The sequence below is a fragment of the Halteromyces radiatus genome (genome assembly GCF_025201355.1).
Source record: "Halteromyces radiatus strain CBS 162.75 chromosome Unknown BX664scaffold_2, whole genome shotgun sequence".
Classification (NCBI taxonomy): domain Eukaryota; kingdom Fungi; phylum Mucoromycota; class Mucoromycetes; order Mucorales; family Cunninghamellaceae; genus Halteromyces; species Halteromyces radiatus.
The window spans coordinates 476166-494410 of NW_026251688.1; the positions used below are offsets into that span (position 1 = coordinate 476166).

At 34.0% G+C, this 18245-nt stretch overlaps 4 protein-coding genes across 4 annotated transcripts; 1 reads left to right on the forward strand and 3 right to left on the reverse strand.

The window, feature by feature from the left end:
* Positions 1 to 1019: 1019 nt before the first annotated feature.
* BX664DRAFT_377754 (uncharacterized protein) lies at positions 1020 to 3765 on the reverse strand. Its single transcript, XM_051548789.1, has 10 exons — positions 3219 to 3765; positions 3030 to 3162; positions 2855 to 2965; positions 2503 to 2777; positions 2293 to 2440; positions 1675 to 2210; positions 1483 to 1607; positions 1326 to 1419; positions 1186 to 1250; positions 1020 to 1118 (listed from the first exon to the last, which is right to left on the reverse strand). The coding sequence occupies exons 1-10, from the start codon at positions 3525 to 3527 to the stop codon at positions 1073 to 1075; spliced, it is 1842 nt and encodes a 613-aa protein (XP_051402566.1). The 5' UTR covers positions 3528 to 3765; the 3' UTR covers positions 1020 to 1072.
* A 1298-nt stretch (positions 3766 to 5063) lies between these two features.
* Positions 5064 to 9595, forward strand: BX664DRAFT_323688 (mono-functional DNA-alkylating methyl methanesulfonate N-term-domain-containing protein). The gene is made up of 11 exons (XM_051543699.1): positions 5064 to 5208; positions 5278 to 5386; positions 5457 to 5803; positions 5869 to 6331; positions 6461 to 6652; positions 6723 to 6871; positions 6936 to 7752; positions 7804 to 8071; positions 8145 to 8431; positions 8509 to 9275; positions 9355 to 9595. The coding sequence occupies exons 1-11, from the start codon at positions 5105 to 5107 to the stop codon at positions 9551 to 9553; spliced, it is 3702 nt and encodes a 1233-aa protein (XP_051402567.1). The 5' UTR covers positions 5064 to 5104; the 3' UTR covers positions 9554 to 9595.
* A 128-nt stretch (positions 9596 to 9723) lies between these two features.
* BX664DRAFT_56801 (SNF2 family N-terminal domain-containing protein) lies at positions 9724 to 15806 on the reverse strand. The gene is made up of 5 exons (XM_051549634.1): positions 15139 to 15806; positions 14802 to 15018; positions 14555 to 14707; positions 14216 to 14446; positions 9724 to 14126 (listed from the first exon to the last, which is right to left on the reverse strand). Exons 1-5 carry the CDS (start codon positions 15574 to 15576, stop codon positions 9814 to 9816), a joined length of 5352 nt encoding a protein of 1783 aa, XP_051402568.1. The 5' UTR covers positions 15577 to 15806; the 3' UTR covers positions 9724 to 9813.
* A 342-nt stretch (positions 15807 to 16148) lies between these two features.
* Positions 16149 to 18208, reverse strand: BX664DRAFT_323694 (GWT1-domain-containing protein). Its single transcript, XM_051543700.1, has 6 exons — positions 18089 to 18208; positions 17593 to 18018; positions 17329 to 17508; positions 16822 to 17268; positions 16602 to 16751; positions 16149 to 16371 (listed from the first exon to the last, which is right to left on the reverse strand). Exons 1-6 carry the CDS (start codon positions 18188 to 18190, stop codon positions 16222 to 16224), a joined length of 1455 nt encoding a protein of 484 aa, XP_051402569.1. The 5' UTR covers positions 18191 to 18208; the 3' UTR covers positions 16149 to 16221.
* Between the last annotated feature and the right edge of the window lie 37 nt (positions 18209 to 18245).

Consider the following 18245-nt stretch of genomic DNA (forward strand, 5'->3'; position numbering starts at 1 on the left):
AGCTGCTAATTTTTTGTACTACTAGATAACTTGTAGTCGTTTTTTCCAATAGCTGTTGACCAACCTGGAAAAAACTATACGACAATTATTGGTGGCCCTCTGCATACTCTGAACTGAAGGAATATCTCAAAAATTGCAACACATGTCAACTCTTTTCACCTCCAGAACGTCCTCAGTATCATCATCATGTGGTTGGTAGTTCTTTATTCGAACAATTCTCTATTGACTTCATTGGACCCTTCCCGACAACTGGACTCCAAAATATCTATTACACTTGACATGTGGACTTCTCCTAACCAGCTCTCGTTTATGGGGGGTGAAACTGGTCATTTTGTAGACAAGCAGTTTAGATTGAACCATCTTCTTTTGGGTTTTATTCATGTTGAAACAAGACACTCGGGTGAAGAGCTAGCTAATCATTTGGACAAGTGTTTAACTGAACTTGATATAAAGAACAAGGTAACTAAGTGATTCTATTTTTATTTACTTTATTTTAATTTTACTGATACCTTGATCTATTTTGTATTGCTGCTCTTCTTTAGATTCTGGCTGTATGACTGATAATGTAACGAACAACGGGATTATGATGAAGGAACTGGAAAAATTGTGGACGATGGAAGGGCTCGATTTTGATCACAAACAAAACCATGTTCGATGTCTGGCTCACATTATGAATATCGCTATCCAATCCGCTCTTGCTGCTCTCTGTTGTCAACCCACCAATGACGGTACCGATAATGAAAGTGCTTCAGCTTTTTAGTGTTATTATATTATGTTGTCTTTTATCTTCTTTTATGTAAAAAATAGTATACCTTTTATACCCTTTATGACTTGAATTGCATGCACTATCTTTTGTATGTAGTATAGGCAATAAAAACTTTTTAACCATTGTAAAATCCAGTAACATCACGAAATACCTTTTTCTTGTGACCCGACAAAAAACCTTGAAAACACTGTATAACCCAGTAACAAAAAAAAAAGGGTGTTCTTTTTTTATTTATGCATTTGTATAAAAAACGTATGTATGTAAGTATCAAAATGGAGGTAAAAAAAAAAAAAAACTAAACAAAAATCATTCTTCATAGTCTAATATCTTCTTGACATAAAAACACATATAACTACCAAAAATAACAAAAAAAGTAAGTATCCACATAACAACCTCTTTTGTATATATTATGTACTTACGCTTTGCTTTCCAAAACATCTCGTTGATATGCCACGGTAACATGATGATCATCGAATTTGAACCACTATAGTCATTGATAAGATGAGGTTATAAACAGCAATCTAATTCTTCTTCTTTTTTTTTTCAGTCAGCAACTTACTTCTTCCCTATGGCGAGCAAACATGGTATAATGTCCAGTATCCATACGGCCTTGATGATTGACAACAGCGAATAGAGTATATAGATTTGATGGACTATGTAAGATATATATATATATATTGAGTATACCTATTATTTGATACAATATTCGCTCTTACTTTGATGTATAATTCTGATCCTTGAATTTCTTTTTTCCTTTGGTTGTATAAGGAGTCATATCTAATTCTACAGGAAATTTGATCTTTGTTTCAATCTTGGTTGCAGAAACTCCATGTTCAAAACGCTTTGAATACATAAAAAGAAAGAATGAGAACCTATTACAATATTATTTATCATTCCAAACCCTTTACCTTCAATTGAAAACTAAGAACAGAAGGTAATCGTTCAATAGAAAGTTGCTTGGTAGCTTCTTGAAAGGTACCACAATTGCTGCATATATAATCATTCCTTCCTAACTTTTCCGGTTGAGTATATCGATCCAAACAATCTACTAAGGTATTCCCTTGACGTGATCGACGTAATGTTGTTAAAGTAGTATTATTATCATTGGATACCACCGTAGTTGAATTCGTAGGGTTGGAGTTGAAACCTGTAGAACCATTCATATGATGACTTGATGATACTTGAGACATTGAATTGGCAAAAAGATCATGCACAACAGAATCATTACCACCTATGGTTGTTCCATTTTGATGCTGTTGTTGTTTAGGTGATGATATTGATGCTGATTTTTTCTTTTTTTCCATGGGGCGTAGTCCTAAACTGATATCTAACATTGGATCATGAGTTGTAGTGACATTCCCACATCGTGAGCAGGTGACATTAGATTGTAAAGCACCAGCAAATGTTTTGTGTACAATACATTTACAATCTACCATGGAATTATCTAATATTATCAATAATAAGAAATAGTTAGTAAGAATATCAAGTTTATTTCTCTTTTTTTTTTTTTTTTTTTTTTTTAATACCTTTACAACCAGCATGAATATGATTGAGTGCACTAATAAAGAATTCATGAGCATCTTGTTGAGCATAACCAGCCAATTCACGAAGTGACATCCACATGGCTTGAAGGAAATGACATGGTCCATAAGGTTCTTTTCTTGGAGAATATACCTAAATGAAAAATGGATAAATAAATATATAAATAAAAAAAAAATATCTCCCTCTCCCCTTACCTCGGCAAAAAGTCGGTCCATTTCACAGCATAGACAATATTTTGTTGTACATTGTTTCGGATTATGTTGATCGCTAAGGAAATAGGCTTTCAATAGAGGATTATGGATGAAACTCTGAAGAATGACGTTCATAAAACAAGTATTTCCCATATTGCATAATCCACGAATACCTTGACAGGATACTAAAGTAGAATGACGTACAATTGTATCTACTTCTTCTTGATAAGGCATCCATCGTCTTCCTTGTTTCCATCGTATTCGAAATCGTCGAGTTCCTAATCATCAAAAGAACAATAAATGAATTCAGTTTGAATAGAAATAATAATAATAATAAATTTTTTTTTTTTTTTACCAAGATCACTTTTCAAGGTTTCTAATCGAACAACTCGATCCATAAGTTCAGCATCATAAATATAATCTTGACATTCTCCACAATAAAGCATACATCTTGAAAAATCCATAGCTAAATGAAATGATTTGTCAATATAAATTAAAAAAAATATATATAATTCTGATTTATATATTACCAAAATTATGTTTCTTTGTTTTCAAATGATGTCGCATATGACCTTTTTTCCAACATCCCATATAAACACAATGAAGACATACATGAAGTCTTGCTAAAGAATCAGAACATACAGTACATTGAGGTAATGGTAACTAAACAAATAATAATTAAAGATCAAGTCATGTGTATATATCCAATGATGATTTACCTCGTTCCTGTGTCGTTTCTTTTTATCATTTGCCAATTTATTTGATGATTTTGTCCAATTCAAAGCATATTTGACCAAAGCATGATAATTGGATAATAATGAACCATCTTCTGCAGAATTGGATTTGATGATTTGTACATGAGGACATCCACCCGTTCGTAAAGTCAGTGAAGAAGAAGAAGAAGAAGAAGAAGAAGAAGAAGAAGAGGAAGAGGAAGAGGAAGAAGAAGAAGTAGTAGTAGGATAAAATGAGGCTGGATTTGTCGGGGATTGAAGGAATTGGTAGGGTGTCATTGGTGATGAAGACATTGTATTGTTAGATTGTATTTGGTGAAGAAAGTTAATGTTGTATCAATAGGTGATGTCACTTTTAGCATATGCTTTTGAAAAGAGGCTGTGACAATGGCCAGAAACTAATAGAAGAGAGAGTGTGTGAAGGAGAAAAAAAAACAAGTGGTATCACAAGAACTATGGAAAAGGAGAAGAAAGAGAAGGAGACTAAGGATGTCAATATATACAAAGTGTATATATATATATATATATATATACTGAGTGTGTATAAGAGTAATAAAGAAATAGAAATAGAAAAAAAAAAGGAATCGAAAACAACAAATAATAAAAGAAAGTGTATATAAAATATAAAAGATGACTTTCTAGTTGTAACAAGTCAAATCTAATTTGTTTTACTTTAGTTTGTACTTGATCAACAAGAACAATAAAACAAATATAGGAAGGAAGGAAGGAAAAAAAAAAAAGGTAGAAAATAAGAAAAGAGGGAGAAAAAAAAAAGAAAAGCACTGAAAAAGAAAAAAATGTTTCGATACATATAACAACACTTTTTTTTTTTTTATTTTTCTGGCACAGCAGACAAAGTCATTGGGCCAACAAAAAAAAAAGTCCGGCCAGTGCTCCTCGATTTTAGCATTTTTCTCTTTGTTTGATCTATAAAGTGGACTCTTACCAAGAAGTTCACTACCTCTTAACTCTTACGAAGACTGAAAATAAACAACCAAATTAGCGGATTTGGCTAGCAGTATCATTAACAAGCATGAAAAACAATAATAATAATAAAAAAAAAAAGATAAATTTTATTGATGTTCTTCTATATATGATTGAATATATGTTGTACTTCTCTCTCTTTTTTTTTTTTCTTTTTTGGGTCATATTATAAATGTTTGTCTTGCTTGAATCGTGTGAAACATTATTGGCTTCTTGTTTAACTCCTGCACCTTTTATTTCGTCTGCTGATTTTAATCTTACATATTCTTTTTTTTTTTTTTTTTTTGAACTTAGTTCTTAATTAATATTCAGGGTTCCCCTGAAACAATAGATAGACTGATATTCTTTATATAGATTTTTCTATATTTCATTTATTTATTTTGCGTCATATCACCATCAAATATAATCCATCATTCATCATACTTTAAGCAATACATTATCATTGATGGTAAATCTTAAGGAAATAATCATCCTAAATATTTATCTTATGTTTTTTTTTCTTCATATTGAAACTATTTTATTGATTTCCAACAAAAGTGATCATACTTTTTTATATTAAAATGTCAAATGTATTTCTATTCTTTTTAGTATTTGAGGATGACATGTACGTTTTAAGATGCATCCACAAATATGGTTGAGATAAGATGATGAATAATATCCACTCGCTTAATTCTTTAAGGGACCTTTTTTTTTTTTTTTTTTTTTTATTCGGATGAAAAAACTGCAATATAGTTTTCATAGACAATTGAGAGGCAAAAATAATTTCAACTCCGATATTCTTCCTTTTTTTTTTTTTTTGAAGTGGATCTTCCCATTTTCTCTTTTTCTTTTCTATATTTACGTGTTCTTGGAAAAAAAAAAAGAAAAAAAAAAGAAACCCTTTTTCCATGTCTTATTATAAATATGTTGTCACTGCACAAAAACCAACTGCTACTCATTTCGCTGTTAAAGGTGCTTTTACCGGTCCTAATGATATCAATCTTGTCTTAGGGTAAATACAATACATAATAAAAAGGCGCGAACGTTTAACCTTTTTTTTTTTCTTAATAAACGATTATAGAAAAGGCAATCGGATCGAAATCTATACAATTACTCCTGATGGGTTAAAACCAACACTTGAATGTAATATTTATGGGACGATCATGTCTCTTCATTTGTATTTACCAAAAGTATGTAAAAAAAATAAAAAAATAAAAAAATAACTATATAGTTCCTGACCTACTCTTTTTCAACTTATAGGGACGATCACAAGCTTCTCTCTTTATATTAACTACACGACACAAATATTGCGTTTTGACTTATTCTGCACAACAACAACAAATCGTTACTGAAGCAACTAGTGAAATTGGATGGACAAATCAACCTTGTTATTATAGTGGTGCTCCATCAACACCAAGTGTAATGGATCCTTCTCAGACAATGATAGCCACTCTTTTATATCCTTGCACTATTACATTAATCATTCCTTCTCTATCACCGCCTTTTATTGATAATGAAAATACCACCATCATTCACTCTACGCACTCTCGGAATGGACGAAAACGACAAGCTCTCTCTCCTCTGCCGCAACATTACATACATCTATGGTAAGTCCGTAAGAGAAAAAGAGAAAAAAAAAAAGATCATTGACCAAAACAATATATATGATTAGTTTTCCTGACAAGAGAATCATCGCCATGACTTTTCTCGATACTACAGAACCTGATCAGCCAACAACCATGATGGTACTTTACGACAACTCATTGAATCAACGATATTTACAAGTGTTTACATACGATAAGAAAAATACAGATCTAAAACAGCAACCGGCAATGGTTCCTGGAGATATAGTATTGGATCATATTGAACAAGATGCCATATTATTGATAGCTGTTCCTGCTCCTGTGGGTGGTGTTTTATTGGTCTCAGGTCAGTGTATCCGTTATTTGAAACCAAATCATCCACCGATTGCAATTGGAATTTCCTCTTCTATGATTCAGTGTCATGCCATGATTACAAATGACGGTTCAAGGTACTTTTTGGGAGATACTGAAGGTCATTTATACCTACTGGTATTGAACATCGATCCATCCTCTTCGACTGTGCGATCATTAGGATTCATGGAACTTGGCGATGTAAGTAAAAAAAAAAAAAAAAAAAAAAAAAAAAAAAGATTGGTGAGAAACAGGGAATATGTATATATAGTATTAACCCTCTCTTTCTCTCTCTCTTTCTCTCTTTTTCTCTTTTAAATTTATAATTAGATTTCAATTCCTTCTTGTTTGGTCTATCTTGATAATGATGTCCTTTATGTTGGCTCATCCAAAGGTGATTCTCAATTGGTTCATGTCTTACGTCGCGATTCCATCGAAAACAGAGATATTTTACAAGTCATCGAGAATTTTCCTAGTCTTGGACCTGTCATTGATTTTTGTGTAGCTGATTTGGATAAACAGGTAATAAACTATAAAAGGTAAAAAAAAAAAAAAAGGGTTGATTTTTATCTTATTTGGCTTGATGATATAGGGACAACCTCAATTGATCACATGCTCTGGTGCTGGCAAAGATAGTTCATTACGAATTATACGAAGTGGAGTAGGATTGAATCAATTGGCAGCTATCGAAATGAATGGTGTAAAAGCGACTTGGGCTCTAAGACCTAATTTTGCTCAAAAGTAAGTTGAAAAAAAAATGAAGAATTCATTTCTTGTATTCATCTTTTTTTTTATATATACATAGGTATACTGAGACGTTGATTATTTCTTTTGCCAATGAAACACGAATTCTTCAGCTACAAGACAATGCAATCACACCTTTATCAAACTATTCATCATTGGCTTTGAATGAACGAACTCTTGTAGCAGGCAATGTAATGGGGGATATGATGATTCAAGTGACTGAGAAAAGTGTCCGATTGATGGGATCCGGAAAGAATGGAAGTTTATTGGATGAATGGCGACCTTCTCAATGTTCTTTACTCCCGTCAGAGTCATCAACAAGTGGAATTACTGTGGCAAGTCTGAATCCAACACAGTGTGTGATTTCCATAGGCTTTGGTTATTTAATTGCATTCTTCATTCAAAACAACAAGCTCGTAGTGGTGGGTGAAACAAGACTGGAACAAGAAATCTCATGTATCGATATTACTCCTACAGAAATGGATGATCAAACTACTGGTACTTTCGCTTCTTCCGTTATCGCTGTTGGATTATGGCAACAGGTCAGTGTGCTCCTCCTACGTTTTGATCCATCCTTGGCAATCATTGCTCATGAACCTTTAACTGGATTGCTAATGCCTCGTTCTATTCTAATGGCAAGACTGGAAAATATTTGTTATTTATTGGTGGCACTTGGTGATGGTCAGGTTTACAACTTTAGATTGGATAACCAGCATGGCCGACTTTGGGACAAGAAACGATCTTTTTTGGGCAAATTACCTATTGTACTAGGTAGCTTTACATCCAATGGTACGACTCATGTCTTTGCTGCTTCAGATAAACCAAGTGTTATTCATAGTCGAAATCAAAAACTCGTATATTCCAATGTCAATCTCAAGGTAATATATATATATTTATATATCAGATTTTAATGAAATTTTCTTTCATAGGACGTACGAAGTGTCACCTCATTCAGTAGTCCTTCGTTTCCTGATGCTGTTGCCTTGACGACTCGTGATGGTGTGGTTATTGGTCAAATGGAAGAAATACAAAAGTTGCATATCACGAAGATTCCTACTCTTGATACACCAAGGCGCATCGTTTACCAAGAAACTTCTCGTACTTTTGGCGTAATCACTGAAAAGATGTCATCTGATCCTTATACATTACATTCAACCACTGGCGGGTTTGAAGTACTAGATGATCAAAATTTCACTGGTAAAATGAAAAAAAAAATCATGAAATGCAGTACTAAAATATTCTTAATCTTTCTTTTCTCTATGAACAATAGTATTGGACCGAATTTATTTTAAGCAATATGAAAGACCATTATCAGCATTATCAACAAGCTTCGAACAAGATGTCAATGATTATTACGTGATTGCAACAGGAAAGGACAGTGATGCTTTTGAAACAACGAGTTCAGGACGAATCCTTGTTTTACAATTATGTCAACGACAAACAGCAACAATGGCATCAGAGAAACAACTGGTCTTGATTTCTCAAATTCGAACAATGGGTATGGTAGAACAATTGGTTTCATTCAAAGGCAAACTGATTGCTAGTGTACGAGGAAAGGTAACGTAGTAAGACAAATATAGTTAAAAAAAAAACAAGTATTAACTGTTTTATTAATAATCAAATCCACAAATTAGCTTGAAATATATGAATGGAAAATTCAAAATGGTCAACGCTATCTTGAAATGACATGTTCTCATCAACTGGCGTCAATTACAGAATCACTGACAACACATGGTGATTATATTTTTGCCGGAGACATTACAGCATCAGTGACAGCTTTAAAATATGATGGAACCAAACAACCTCCTTTATTAGAAGAAGTGGGTGCAGATGAAGCGGTGCGGGAAGTTACCTCTCTAGAAGCTCTTAGTGATACTTTAGCTATTGGTGCTGAACGGGATGGTCATTTATTTGTAGTGGAACGTTCCCTTGGATCTACATTATCAACGGAACATGGTTCAACAGGAAATACAGGACCGGTAGAAGATCCTTTACTAGAGACCGTCAGTGAATGGCATTTGGGTGAATTGGTCCAGCGATTCCGATTTGGGACTCTTGGGAATATTGATCCAGATATCAAACCTTCAACAGCATCACCCACAAACTCACATCAGCAGCAGCAGCAGCAACAACCCTTTTATTTACAACACCATCAACAAACACCGACATTATCATCATCAACAAACAAATCTATCGGAACCAATACCAGTAATGCATCAATAACGTCTTCACCATCATCAATGTCAACTGTTTACAATACTTCCACTTTGATTTTTGCCACTGCTAATGGGGCTATTGGTATTATTGCAGATCTATCTGAAAGTCGATTCAAATTATTATGGCATATGCAGAACAACATGACCAGAGTAGTGAAAAGTATAGGTCATTTGTCTCATTCTGAGTAAGTTGCAAAAAAAAAAAAAAAAAAAAAAAAAAAAAAAAAAAAAAAGAATGTTTAGAAGCTCACCATCTTTTTATAGTTGGCGATCTGTAGTCACCATGGGTAGAAAGGAACAAAGTAGTAATTTCATTGACGGTGATTTGATTGAAAGTTTCTTGGATTTGACCCCTCAACAAATGCAGCAAGTGGTGGATGGGCATCATGGCGGTAAGAAATTGGATCGTAGTGTAGAAGATTTATGTAAAGTAGTGGAAGAGCTTATGAGCCTTCATTCTTAATAAACATACTTTATTACTATTATTGTTATTATTATTATACTTTTTTCTTTTTCTTTTTTTTTTTTATCTATTGTCCCTGTCTTTCTTCGTTATATATATTATAAAAATACACATGTTGTTTCTATAAATATTTCAATTACGTCCTTTGTTTTGATGAATAAAAAAAAAAAAAAAGGTCGGATAACTCTTGTCGAGTCATTCCATTTAACGATTTTTATTATATATATGTATAAATTGAAAGCAAATAAATAAATACAGATCTAGTTATTTCGATTTTCTTTTCGATGATCTTGCTGACTTGAATGTCGATGAGAAGAGGACTTATGAGACCGGTTCGTTTTTGGATCACCTGCTGAAGAAGTGTTATCGGTTGTATTGTTGTCCATGGTATCTGAATGATGTGATGAAGTATGTCGATTTTTATTGCCTTGCTGATTATCACGTTGATGATGATGATGATGATGATGACGATCTGAAGTTGATCGATGAGGTGAGCTTGTAGAAGATGATCTTCGACGATGATGATGACGATGATGATGATAACGAGTGGGTGATGCATCATGTCGATGATGATGGGTACTATGATGACGATGACTACTACCACTACTATTATTTGAATGAGATGATGAGGATGAGGATTTTTTGGGTCGTTTGATATTGTCTTGTTTAGATTTTTCCGATTCTTGATGTTGCGATTGAGCTTGAAGAACTTTTTCATAGACATTGATTAAATCGGTGTAAGTGACTTTAGAACCAGGCCAGAATTTCTTGGTATATAACCACATATGTCGTTGTGTTCGATCTCGTCGTTGAGAGGATCCTTCCTTGGCTTGATCTTCAATAAAAGTCCCAATCTTGACAATACATCTCTTGAGCAAAGCAGCTTTGGCTTGTCCTTCCAACTTGCTTGAATCGTCACGTAATCTAACAAGGTATTGTTTGACAGGTCGTAAAGCTGATCGAGTATCATCTTCATCATAACTGCTATAACCTTCATTCTCTGCTGCTGTTGTATCATGATTTCCTTTTTCTATCTTTCTTGATGATGATAATGACGAGGATGGTGATTGTGTTGTGTTTGATTTGTTGTTGTCAATGGGTGATGAACTACGATGATGATGATGATGATGATGTTTTGAAGGTGATGATCCATGATTGGATGATGAAGTAGTAGTGGTGATACCATAATCATTTTCTTCCCCATTATTGTTAATACCATTTGAAACTAAAGCGCGTTTATTCCTTGGTAATGATCCTTTTTGAATCTTCTTCTTTTTATCTACTGAAGCAGAACTGAATGGTGACAGGAAGCGGGCAGTTTTCTTTGGTGGCAGGGCTATAGATTCTTCTTCTGCACAGATTTTGAGTAATTGTTCAGCACGTCTAACCAGATGAACAGCTTTTGGTGTACGTTTATCATTTTCATTATCCATGTCATTGTTGTCCCTGCTGGTACTAGGATTGGATGAGCCTAAAAAGAACTTGCCAGTCAAACCTAAGGATTCATCGGCTTGGATGGCCGACCACATACCAAAACCATATCGATGAATACCCACCAATAACATCGCATCTTCCTTTTGACCCCATGAGCATGACCAACCTTGTACACGTTTAGCATCCAAAGATAAACGAAATCTGAGCATATCTGGCATCACATTTAAACGTCGAGCTAAAATCTTCATATCGTGATGTCTTTGTAATAATTGTCCAGCATTGATGTTGGCGATATTATTCCAAGTAAAAAGAATAGCTTTTTGTTTTGTCAATCTAATTTCACGCACCAATCGATCATCTGTATCACTTTCGAAATCATCATCACCAGACTTTTTTGTTTGTTGTTGGATTTGTTCTTTGACTTTGGATTTACATGCATTTACAAGATCAGTATAAAATCCCATCACTGTTGCTTTTTCCTTGTGTTCTAAATCGGTATCCTTGACAGCTTCATCATATCGAGCTTCCAAATCTGCATAACGTAATACACCTCGATGAAGGGCACGTAAATCCTTTTCTGATAATTCATTTCGCTGGTCTGAATCGGCTGAAATGGCTGGACTATTACGATGACTGTTCCCGTTACTGTTTTTATTAGTACGTCGACGTCTTTTTTTCTGTTTTGTACCGTCAGGAAGATTTCTAATCCCATCATCCTCGCCATCATCATCATCATCATTACCGTTGTCGTCGTTGTTGTCATCATCATCATCTCCATGTTCCTGATATGTTCGACCACGTTTTCTTGCAGCACGTTCGTATAAGGCCAATTCATCCTCCAATTGTTGTTGTTCAGCCACTTGTTGTCTTTCATTTTCAGGAATGATTTCATCCCACGATAAATCATTGGCGCTGCCACCGTAATCTGAAATCTTGAATTGAGCAAGGAAATCTGCACTTCCAAGAGCACTTTCATCAATACCTTCCATGGTTTCAGTGTGCTCAGCACGAGCAAGGATATCATCTAGATCCAGATCATTCAAAGGTTGTGTTTGTTCATTGGTCTGGAACATATTTTGTGCACCAAATTTCAAGATGGCTGACATTTCATCCTTGTTGAACGGTAATTCACGTATTTTGCCAGTGGAAGTAGTAAGTGTGGTGGCATTTTCAGGTAAAAGGGTTAAACCAGAGGTATCCATTTGTTTTATAATACAATATTCAAGCACCATTTTACGTTTAGCGCGTTCGATAATATCTTCTTCCATGGTGCCTTTAGTGACAAATCGATAGACATTGACTGATTTTGTCTGACCAATCCGATGTGCTCGAGACATGGCTTGTAAATCGTTTTGAGGATTCCAATCTGAATCAAAGATAATCACTGTATCGGCCGTCACCAAGTTAATACCCATGCCGCCAGCGCGCGTGGATAATAAAAAGACAAAATCAGGACTTTCAGGAGCATTGAAATGTTCGATAGCCTTATTCCGATCTTCAGGTTTCATGCTACCATCCAAACGTTGGAAAGGATGGCCACGGAGTGTCAAATAATCTGACAAGATATCCAACATCATCACTAATTGAGAAAAGATCAATACACGATGACCATCAGCCTTGAGTCGAGCCAGTAATTTGTCCAAAAGAATCATCTTGCCACTGTTTTCCACCAATCCTTTGAGTTGTTCGATACGACTAGATGTTTGTGTTTCAGCATCAGGGAATAAGAAAGGATGATTGCTTGCTTTCTTCAATTCGATGGCAATATTCAACCATTGTTTCTTATTTTTATCTGAACCTTTACTAAGCACAGCAAAATTCTTGGCTAGGATGTTTTTATAAAACATTTTTTGTAGATCACTCATTTCCACGCGTAAAATTCGTTCTGTCTTGTTGGGAAGTGATTTCTCCACATCCTTTTTGAGTCTTCGTAACATGATATTCTTGATACTTTCATGCAAAGCCTTGATTTTTTTTTCTTGTTCGCCATCACCATCCACCTTATCAAGATCCACATTCAATTCGCTAAGATCCATAGCAGGCATCAAGAAGCGTACCAAAGCCAATAATTCCTTGACACTATTTTGAAGTGGTGTACCTGTAATCAATAGTCGATTGGCAGTACGAAAACCTTGTAATGCTTCATACAACTGAGATTCTGAATTTTTCAATCGATGTGCTTCATCCACAGCCAAGTATTGCCAATGAATACCACCTAAAGCATCACGATCCTTGAGTACAATTTCATAAGTAGTTACTAAGACATTGAATTTGAGACGTTTTGATGATGATGATGGTGATGATGGTAAATAGAATTCTTGATCACGAATCATTTGACGAGAAGCACGATTACCAACATAACATAAAACATTCATATCCGGTGCCCATTGTTTGAATTCCATCATCCAGTTTTCTGATGTTGACAGTGGTACCACAATTAAAAAAGGACCATATTGAGCATGTTTATGAAACAATGTACTCAAGAAGCCAATGGTTTGTACAGTTTTACCAAGACCCATTTCATCCGCTAACATACCATTCTTGTTTGTACACCATAACCAATACATCCAACTGATACCATGAAGCTGATAATCACGTAATTGACCGCCTTGGATATAAGAAGGTTGTTCACGTAGCACGGAAAATGTAGGACGTCTTTTGTGTTGATGAGTTGTGCTGTAATGTTCGGAAAGATGAGGTATCCGTCTACTTTGTTGTCGATCTAGAAATGTATCGATTTGAAGTTGATTACCATCACCATGTTTAGAAAGTTGATCGGCCGATTCATAAGTACATTCATCATAATGTAATCGTTTCCATTTCACCAGATATTCTGTATTGGACGAAACACCCCGTTTCCCTATGATACGTTCAACAGTACACCAATCCTTGATTTCCTCTCGTCGTCTTTCAGTATTGATGTCTTGTTGTTCAATTTCTTCTTTTGTGGTTTCTGGATGATGTCGGAAATATAACTCTTCTTCTACAAATGTTTTGATGTAGTTTTCCACTTTGCGATAACCTTTAAATGATCGTAAGTAACTTGGTGTATCCCATGTATCATGTATATGTGACCAATTTTTCCATTTGATGCGGAATTCCATGTTCATTTCTGGTTTGTCATCCTCTTTATCGCTTTCTATAAGAATCATCAAGATGATATATTCATCAGTTTTTACTTTCTTTCTTTCTTTATATATATATATATATATATATCGATATGCTTACCGTGGCCTTCACGCCTTCTATGATCATGGACACTTTCAATCACATCACCTTCATCCTCTTCAATCTGAGTATAAGACGTAAATCCACCTCCACCGTTCGTATATACATTGTTGTTGTGATCATCTTGGTCATCAGATAATCCCCATAAATCAGAACTGTTTTCATTGTAGTTCGCTACATTACGTTTTCTAGTAGAGTATCGTAAAGAATCGCTTGGTGATAATGAATTACCTATATAGTTAAAGATGGAGGACGAGTAAAATAAATTAAAAAAAAAATTGTTTATAATGCCTTTTTTTTTTTTTTTTTTTTTTTTTTTTTTTTTTTTTTTTTTTTTACCTTGAGCTAATCTTTTTAATTTTTTCATAGGGCGTCTTCGTGTTGATCTTGGTTTTCCCCAAACACCATCATCATCATCGTCATCATCAACATCACCATCATCATCACTAATGCTTGATTCTGATTTCATTCCATATTGTTTTGATGATGATTCTGTAATGAAAACAAAATAAAAAATCAATTGAAGCGTATGTATAAAAAAGGATATGTAGTATGAAAAAAAAAATACCAAATCAAATTAACTTACTTGACCATATAGATTGTTTTTGTTGTCTGGTATTAGTTGATCGTCTAGATGTAGTTTTATTCTTTTGTTTTTTTGTTGATGGAGAAACACCATAATCTTCATCATCATCGTCATCATCATCGATATCGTTGTTACTATTATCTACATCATCCGAGAATTCTTCTGGTGTTTCCGATATATATGAATCTACTTCATCCTCCTCTTGACTAGTGGTTATCTAAAAAGAAAAAAGAAAAAAAAAAAGAAATAAGGGATCAATAAAATGAAAGACAGATAACTTTTTTTTTAAAAAAAAAAAAAAAAAAAAAAAAAAAAAAAAGAGGGGGAGGGACTTTACGGTATACTTAGTTTTTTGACGTTTGTTGCGATTAGATCGTCGTAAACAATAGAGATCTGGATCAAGATAATCAGTATCAACATTGGGCGTTTCTGTCAATGGGGTGTCATCATTTATTTCAATAAATGCTTCCTGTTCATCATCATTGTTGGAAATATTAATATCACTTTCATCATGACTGCTATTGTTAAGAATATCATCAATGGCATCTGATAATCCATCATTGTCTGAAAGTGGTGATAAACTGTCCTGATCATCTTGATTATTATCATCGGATGAGAAAACATGTATCCGTTGTTTTCGTTTCCTAGGTCTCGTATAATTCTCATCCATGCTACTATTGCTGTCCGATATACCGTGATTGCTATGATGATTTATCGTGTCATGACCCTCTAATTCAAACAAAAAAAAAATATATATATATATAAGTATGACCATTCTTGTAAAAAAAATAAATAATAAATAAAAAACGATATAAACTGAAATTTAAAAAAAAGGGGGGAAAGGGAAATAAAAGAAACAAGGGGAAACAAGAGTAGTATAAAATAAACTGAAAAAGTGATAGTGTTTTGAGCGTTCCTTTTGTAGATATCGAAAACGGAAAAGAAACTACTTTCTACTTTATCGAGGATGAAGGAGGATATTTTCCATCTACCCCAGAGTCCATTAGTCAGCTGTCGTTTCAAAACCGAGTTCGTTCAAGGAGACCACAAAAAAAAAGGGTAATAGTATATGTATGCGTAAGTATGAATATATAAAAATTATGTGTATGTGTATGTAGGTTGGTGTATACGAAGAAGGGTAGTTAAGAGTATCTTACTATTTGAAAAACTATCAAAGAAAGAAAAAGAAAAAAAGAAAAAAGGAGGTATCGCTTTATGTTTTAAAATCAAGTAAATCACACGTACCAACCATGGCTTTTAGTATTCAAAACAATAAGTGGAAAAGGAGAGAAGGAGTATAGATATATATATTTATATATTGTATATATGTATATATTAGATAATATTGTATAAGAAAAAAAAAAAAAACAAAAAGAGTAAAATGTTTTCGAAGGTAAACAAGAAATTTTTTTTTTCAATTTCAGAGTTTGATTCGGATTTGGTAAATCCGCAATAACCAAGGGATGATGCTAGTCACCATCATATAAATACAAAGGATCATCATACTTGTCAATGAGGAGGCATATAATGTCTTCATCATCAAATTCACTGCACCTGTCATCAGATTTGCCTACATTAAAAAAAAAAAAAAAAAAAAGAAATGAAAAAAAAAGGTAAAAGAAAATCATTCCAAGGTTAGTGTCATTTTTTTGATACTCAACAGATACACACTCTCTCTCTCTCTCATTTTCTTTTCATCTGAGAATGATAGATAGGGGGGTTATCCATGATGGATCTCTCTCAGACACAGGAAAAACAATTTAAACCCAGAAAGATGGTCTCTTTTTTAACAAAACTTACAAGCAAAAAAGTAGCAAGACCATTTAGATTGATATCATTCAATAATTGTGGTCCCTTATTTTTAACATTCATCCATTGTTCCACCCAAATTAATAATGTCAATAAAGTCAAATTAAAAGAGATTACCCAAATGACGTAAGGTAAATTGGCCTACAAAAAAAAAAAATATGTATAAGCATTTATGGATTGCTCTTTTTTTTTTTTTTTTTTTTGTTATTACCAATCGTCTAGACACTTGACTAGAAGAATCATTTTGAGTGAAAAATAGCCAAGTACCAAAAATGATCCAATAAAGAATACTTTTTACAGTTAACTGAATAGCAACGGATGATGATGATGATGATGATATAATTGGAAGTTGTTTAGACGGCGATAAATCAAACACAGCACAACCAACATCAAGACCAAAAAGAAAGATGGCTAAATATCCCATGAAACTGCAGATGCCTTCCTTATTAGCACTTAAGAGATCAACACGAGGTGCTTCTAAAACCCATGTTTGCAATCCTTGCTGATGTAGAAGGTATTGATATCCAATCACAATTCCCCATCCTAGATATGAAAATGGTACCTTATTTTTCAATGACGTGATGAGTGTAACAAATGGAGGCAATAAACCAAGAGTCATAAAAAAGTTCCAATGAAGTCCATATTCCGAGTTATGCAACTAATCCCAAAAAAAAAAAAAAAATCAACACCACCTTTTATTTTTTTTTCCTTCCTTTACTTGATAATCCACACTTCTGGTTAATAAAAGACGTATGCCACCTAAAAGAAGTAAAGGCAAGCAGGATCGACATGCATTCGTCATTCGATGAAGCAACGTTTGCTGGGCATTTTGTTGTGAATAAGCTCTTGACGCCACAACTCCGGATGAAAATACAAATGATCCAACGCCTACATCCATCTATTATGTAGAGAAATCATAAACATATTGATTGTCATCATTACATACATGATCTTTATAAGCCATCTTTTTTTTTCCACTTACTAATGACGTGCCAAAAGTCTCTACTTTGGCAAATCGTCGAGGAAACACAGGGAAATCAACTGCTAAAATAGCAATGCATGTTAAAATCATAGTGGCAGCTCGATATACAGTCAGATATGTCTTGTAGGATGATAACGACGACGATGATGATGATGATGATGATTTTTTATCTTCCTTCTTCTTTTCTTTAGCTACCATACTATGATCAAGTCTTTGTTGTAGAGAAGTAATTTCACGGTAATTTTCTGACCGATAAATAACGTTCAACGCTAAGCATAACATTCCGAGTAATACTTGAATGACTTGGTCCGCCAAAATAGTTTGAATCAAGATCGCTGGAATAACATAGATAAGAAACTGAGCAGTAAATGTATCAACATTTATCATTTTTGATTTAACTAATGCTAGCCATAAAACATGAGAAACCTTTTTGTAATAAAAAAAAAAAATGAAACGGCTTGTTACAAAATAGTTCATCTTATTATTGTTGACTTACCACACATGAAGACGCAATGAAATTCACTTCAAATAAGGAACCTCCTGTGCAGTTGGAGACCCAGGCTTCTTTTTCCTCTTTATATGTCAAAGTCGTACTCATATAGAATATTCTAAGAGGAGACAAACAACAACTATTTGGGATCCACCTGGGAACG

Bases quoted from the DNA above. Each gene is read 5' to 3' on its own strand.
- BX664DRAFT_323688 (XM_051543699.1), top strand. From the start codon at position 5,105: ATGTCTTATTATAAATATGTTGTCACTGCACAAAAACCAACTGCTACT. The intron at 6,872-6,935 runs GTAAGTTGAAAA...ATATATACATAG, and splicing joins AGACCTAATTTTGCTCAAAA to GTATACTGAGACGTTGATTA. The intron at 7,753-7,803 runs GTAATATATATA...TTTCTTTCATAG, and splicing joins ATTCCAATGTCAATCTCAAG to GACGTACGAAGTGTCACCTC.
- BX664DRAFT_56801 (XM_051549634.1), bottom strand. From the start codon at position 15,576: ATGGTCATACTTATATATATATATATTTTTTTTTTGTTTGAATTAGAG. The intron at 15,019-15,138 runs GTAAAGTCCCTC...TTTTCTTTTTAG, and splicing joins GTCAAAAAACTAAGTATACC to ATAACCACTAGTCAAGAGGA. The intron at 14,447-14,554 runs GTAAAAAAAAAA...TTAACTATATAG, and splicing joins ATTAAAAAGATTAGCTCAAG to GTAATTCATTATCACCAAGC.
- BX664DRAFT_377754 (XM_051548789.1), bottom strand. From the start codon at position 3,527: ATGTCTTCATCACCAATGACACCCTACCAATTCCTTCAATCCCCGACA. The intron at 1,608-1,674 runs GTAAAGGGTTTG...ATGTATTCAAAG, and splicing joins TTCTTAGTTTTCAATTGAAG to CGTTTTGAACATGGAGTTTC. The intron at 1,119-1,185 runs GTAAGTACATAA...TATTTTTGGTAG, and splicing joins GATGTTTTGGAAAGCAAAGC to TTATATGTGTTTTTATGTCA.
- BX664DRAFT_323694 (XM_051543700.1), bottom strand. From the start codon at position 18,190: ATGAGTACGACTTTGACATATAAAGAGGAAAAAGAAGCCTGGGTCTCC. The intron at 17,269-17,328 runs GTAAAGGAAGGA...TTTTGGGATTAG, and splicing joins CCAGAAGTGTGGATTATCAA to TTGCATAACTCGGAATATGG. The intron at 16,752-16,821 runs GTAATAACAAAA...TTTTTTTTGTAG, and splicing joins GTCAAGTGTCTAGACGATTG to GCCAATTTACCTTACGTCAT.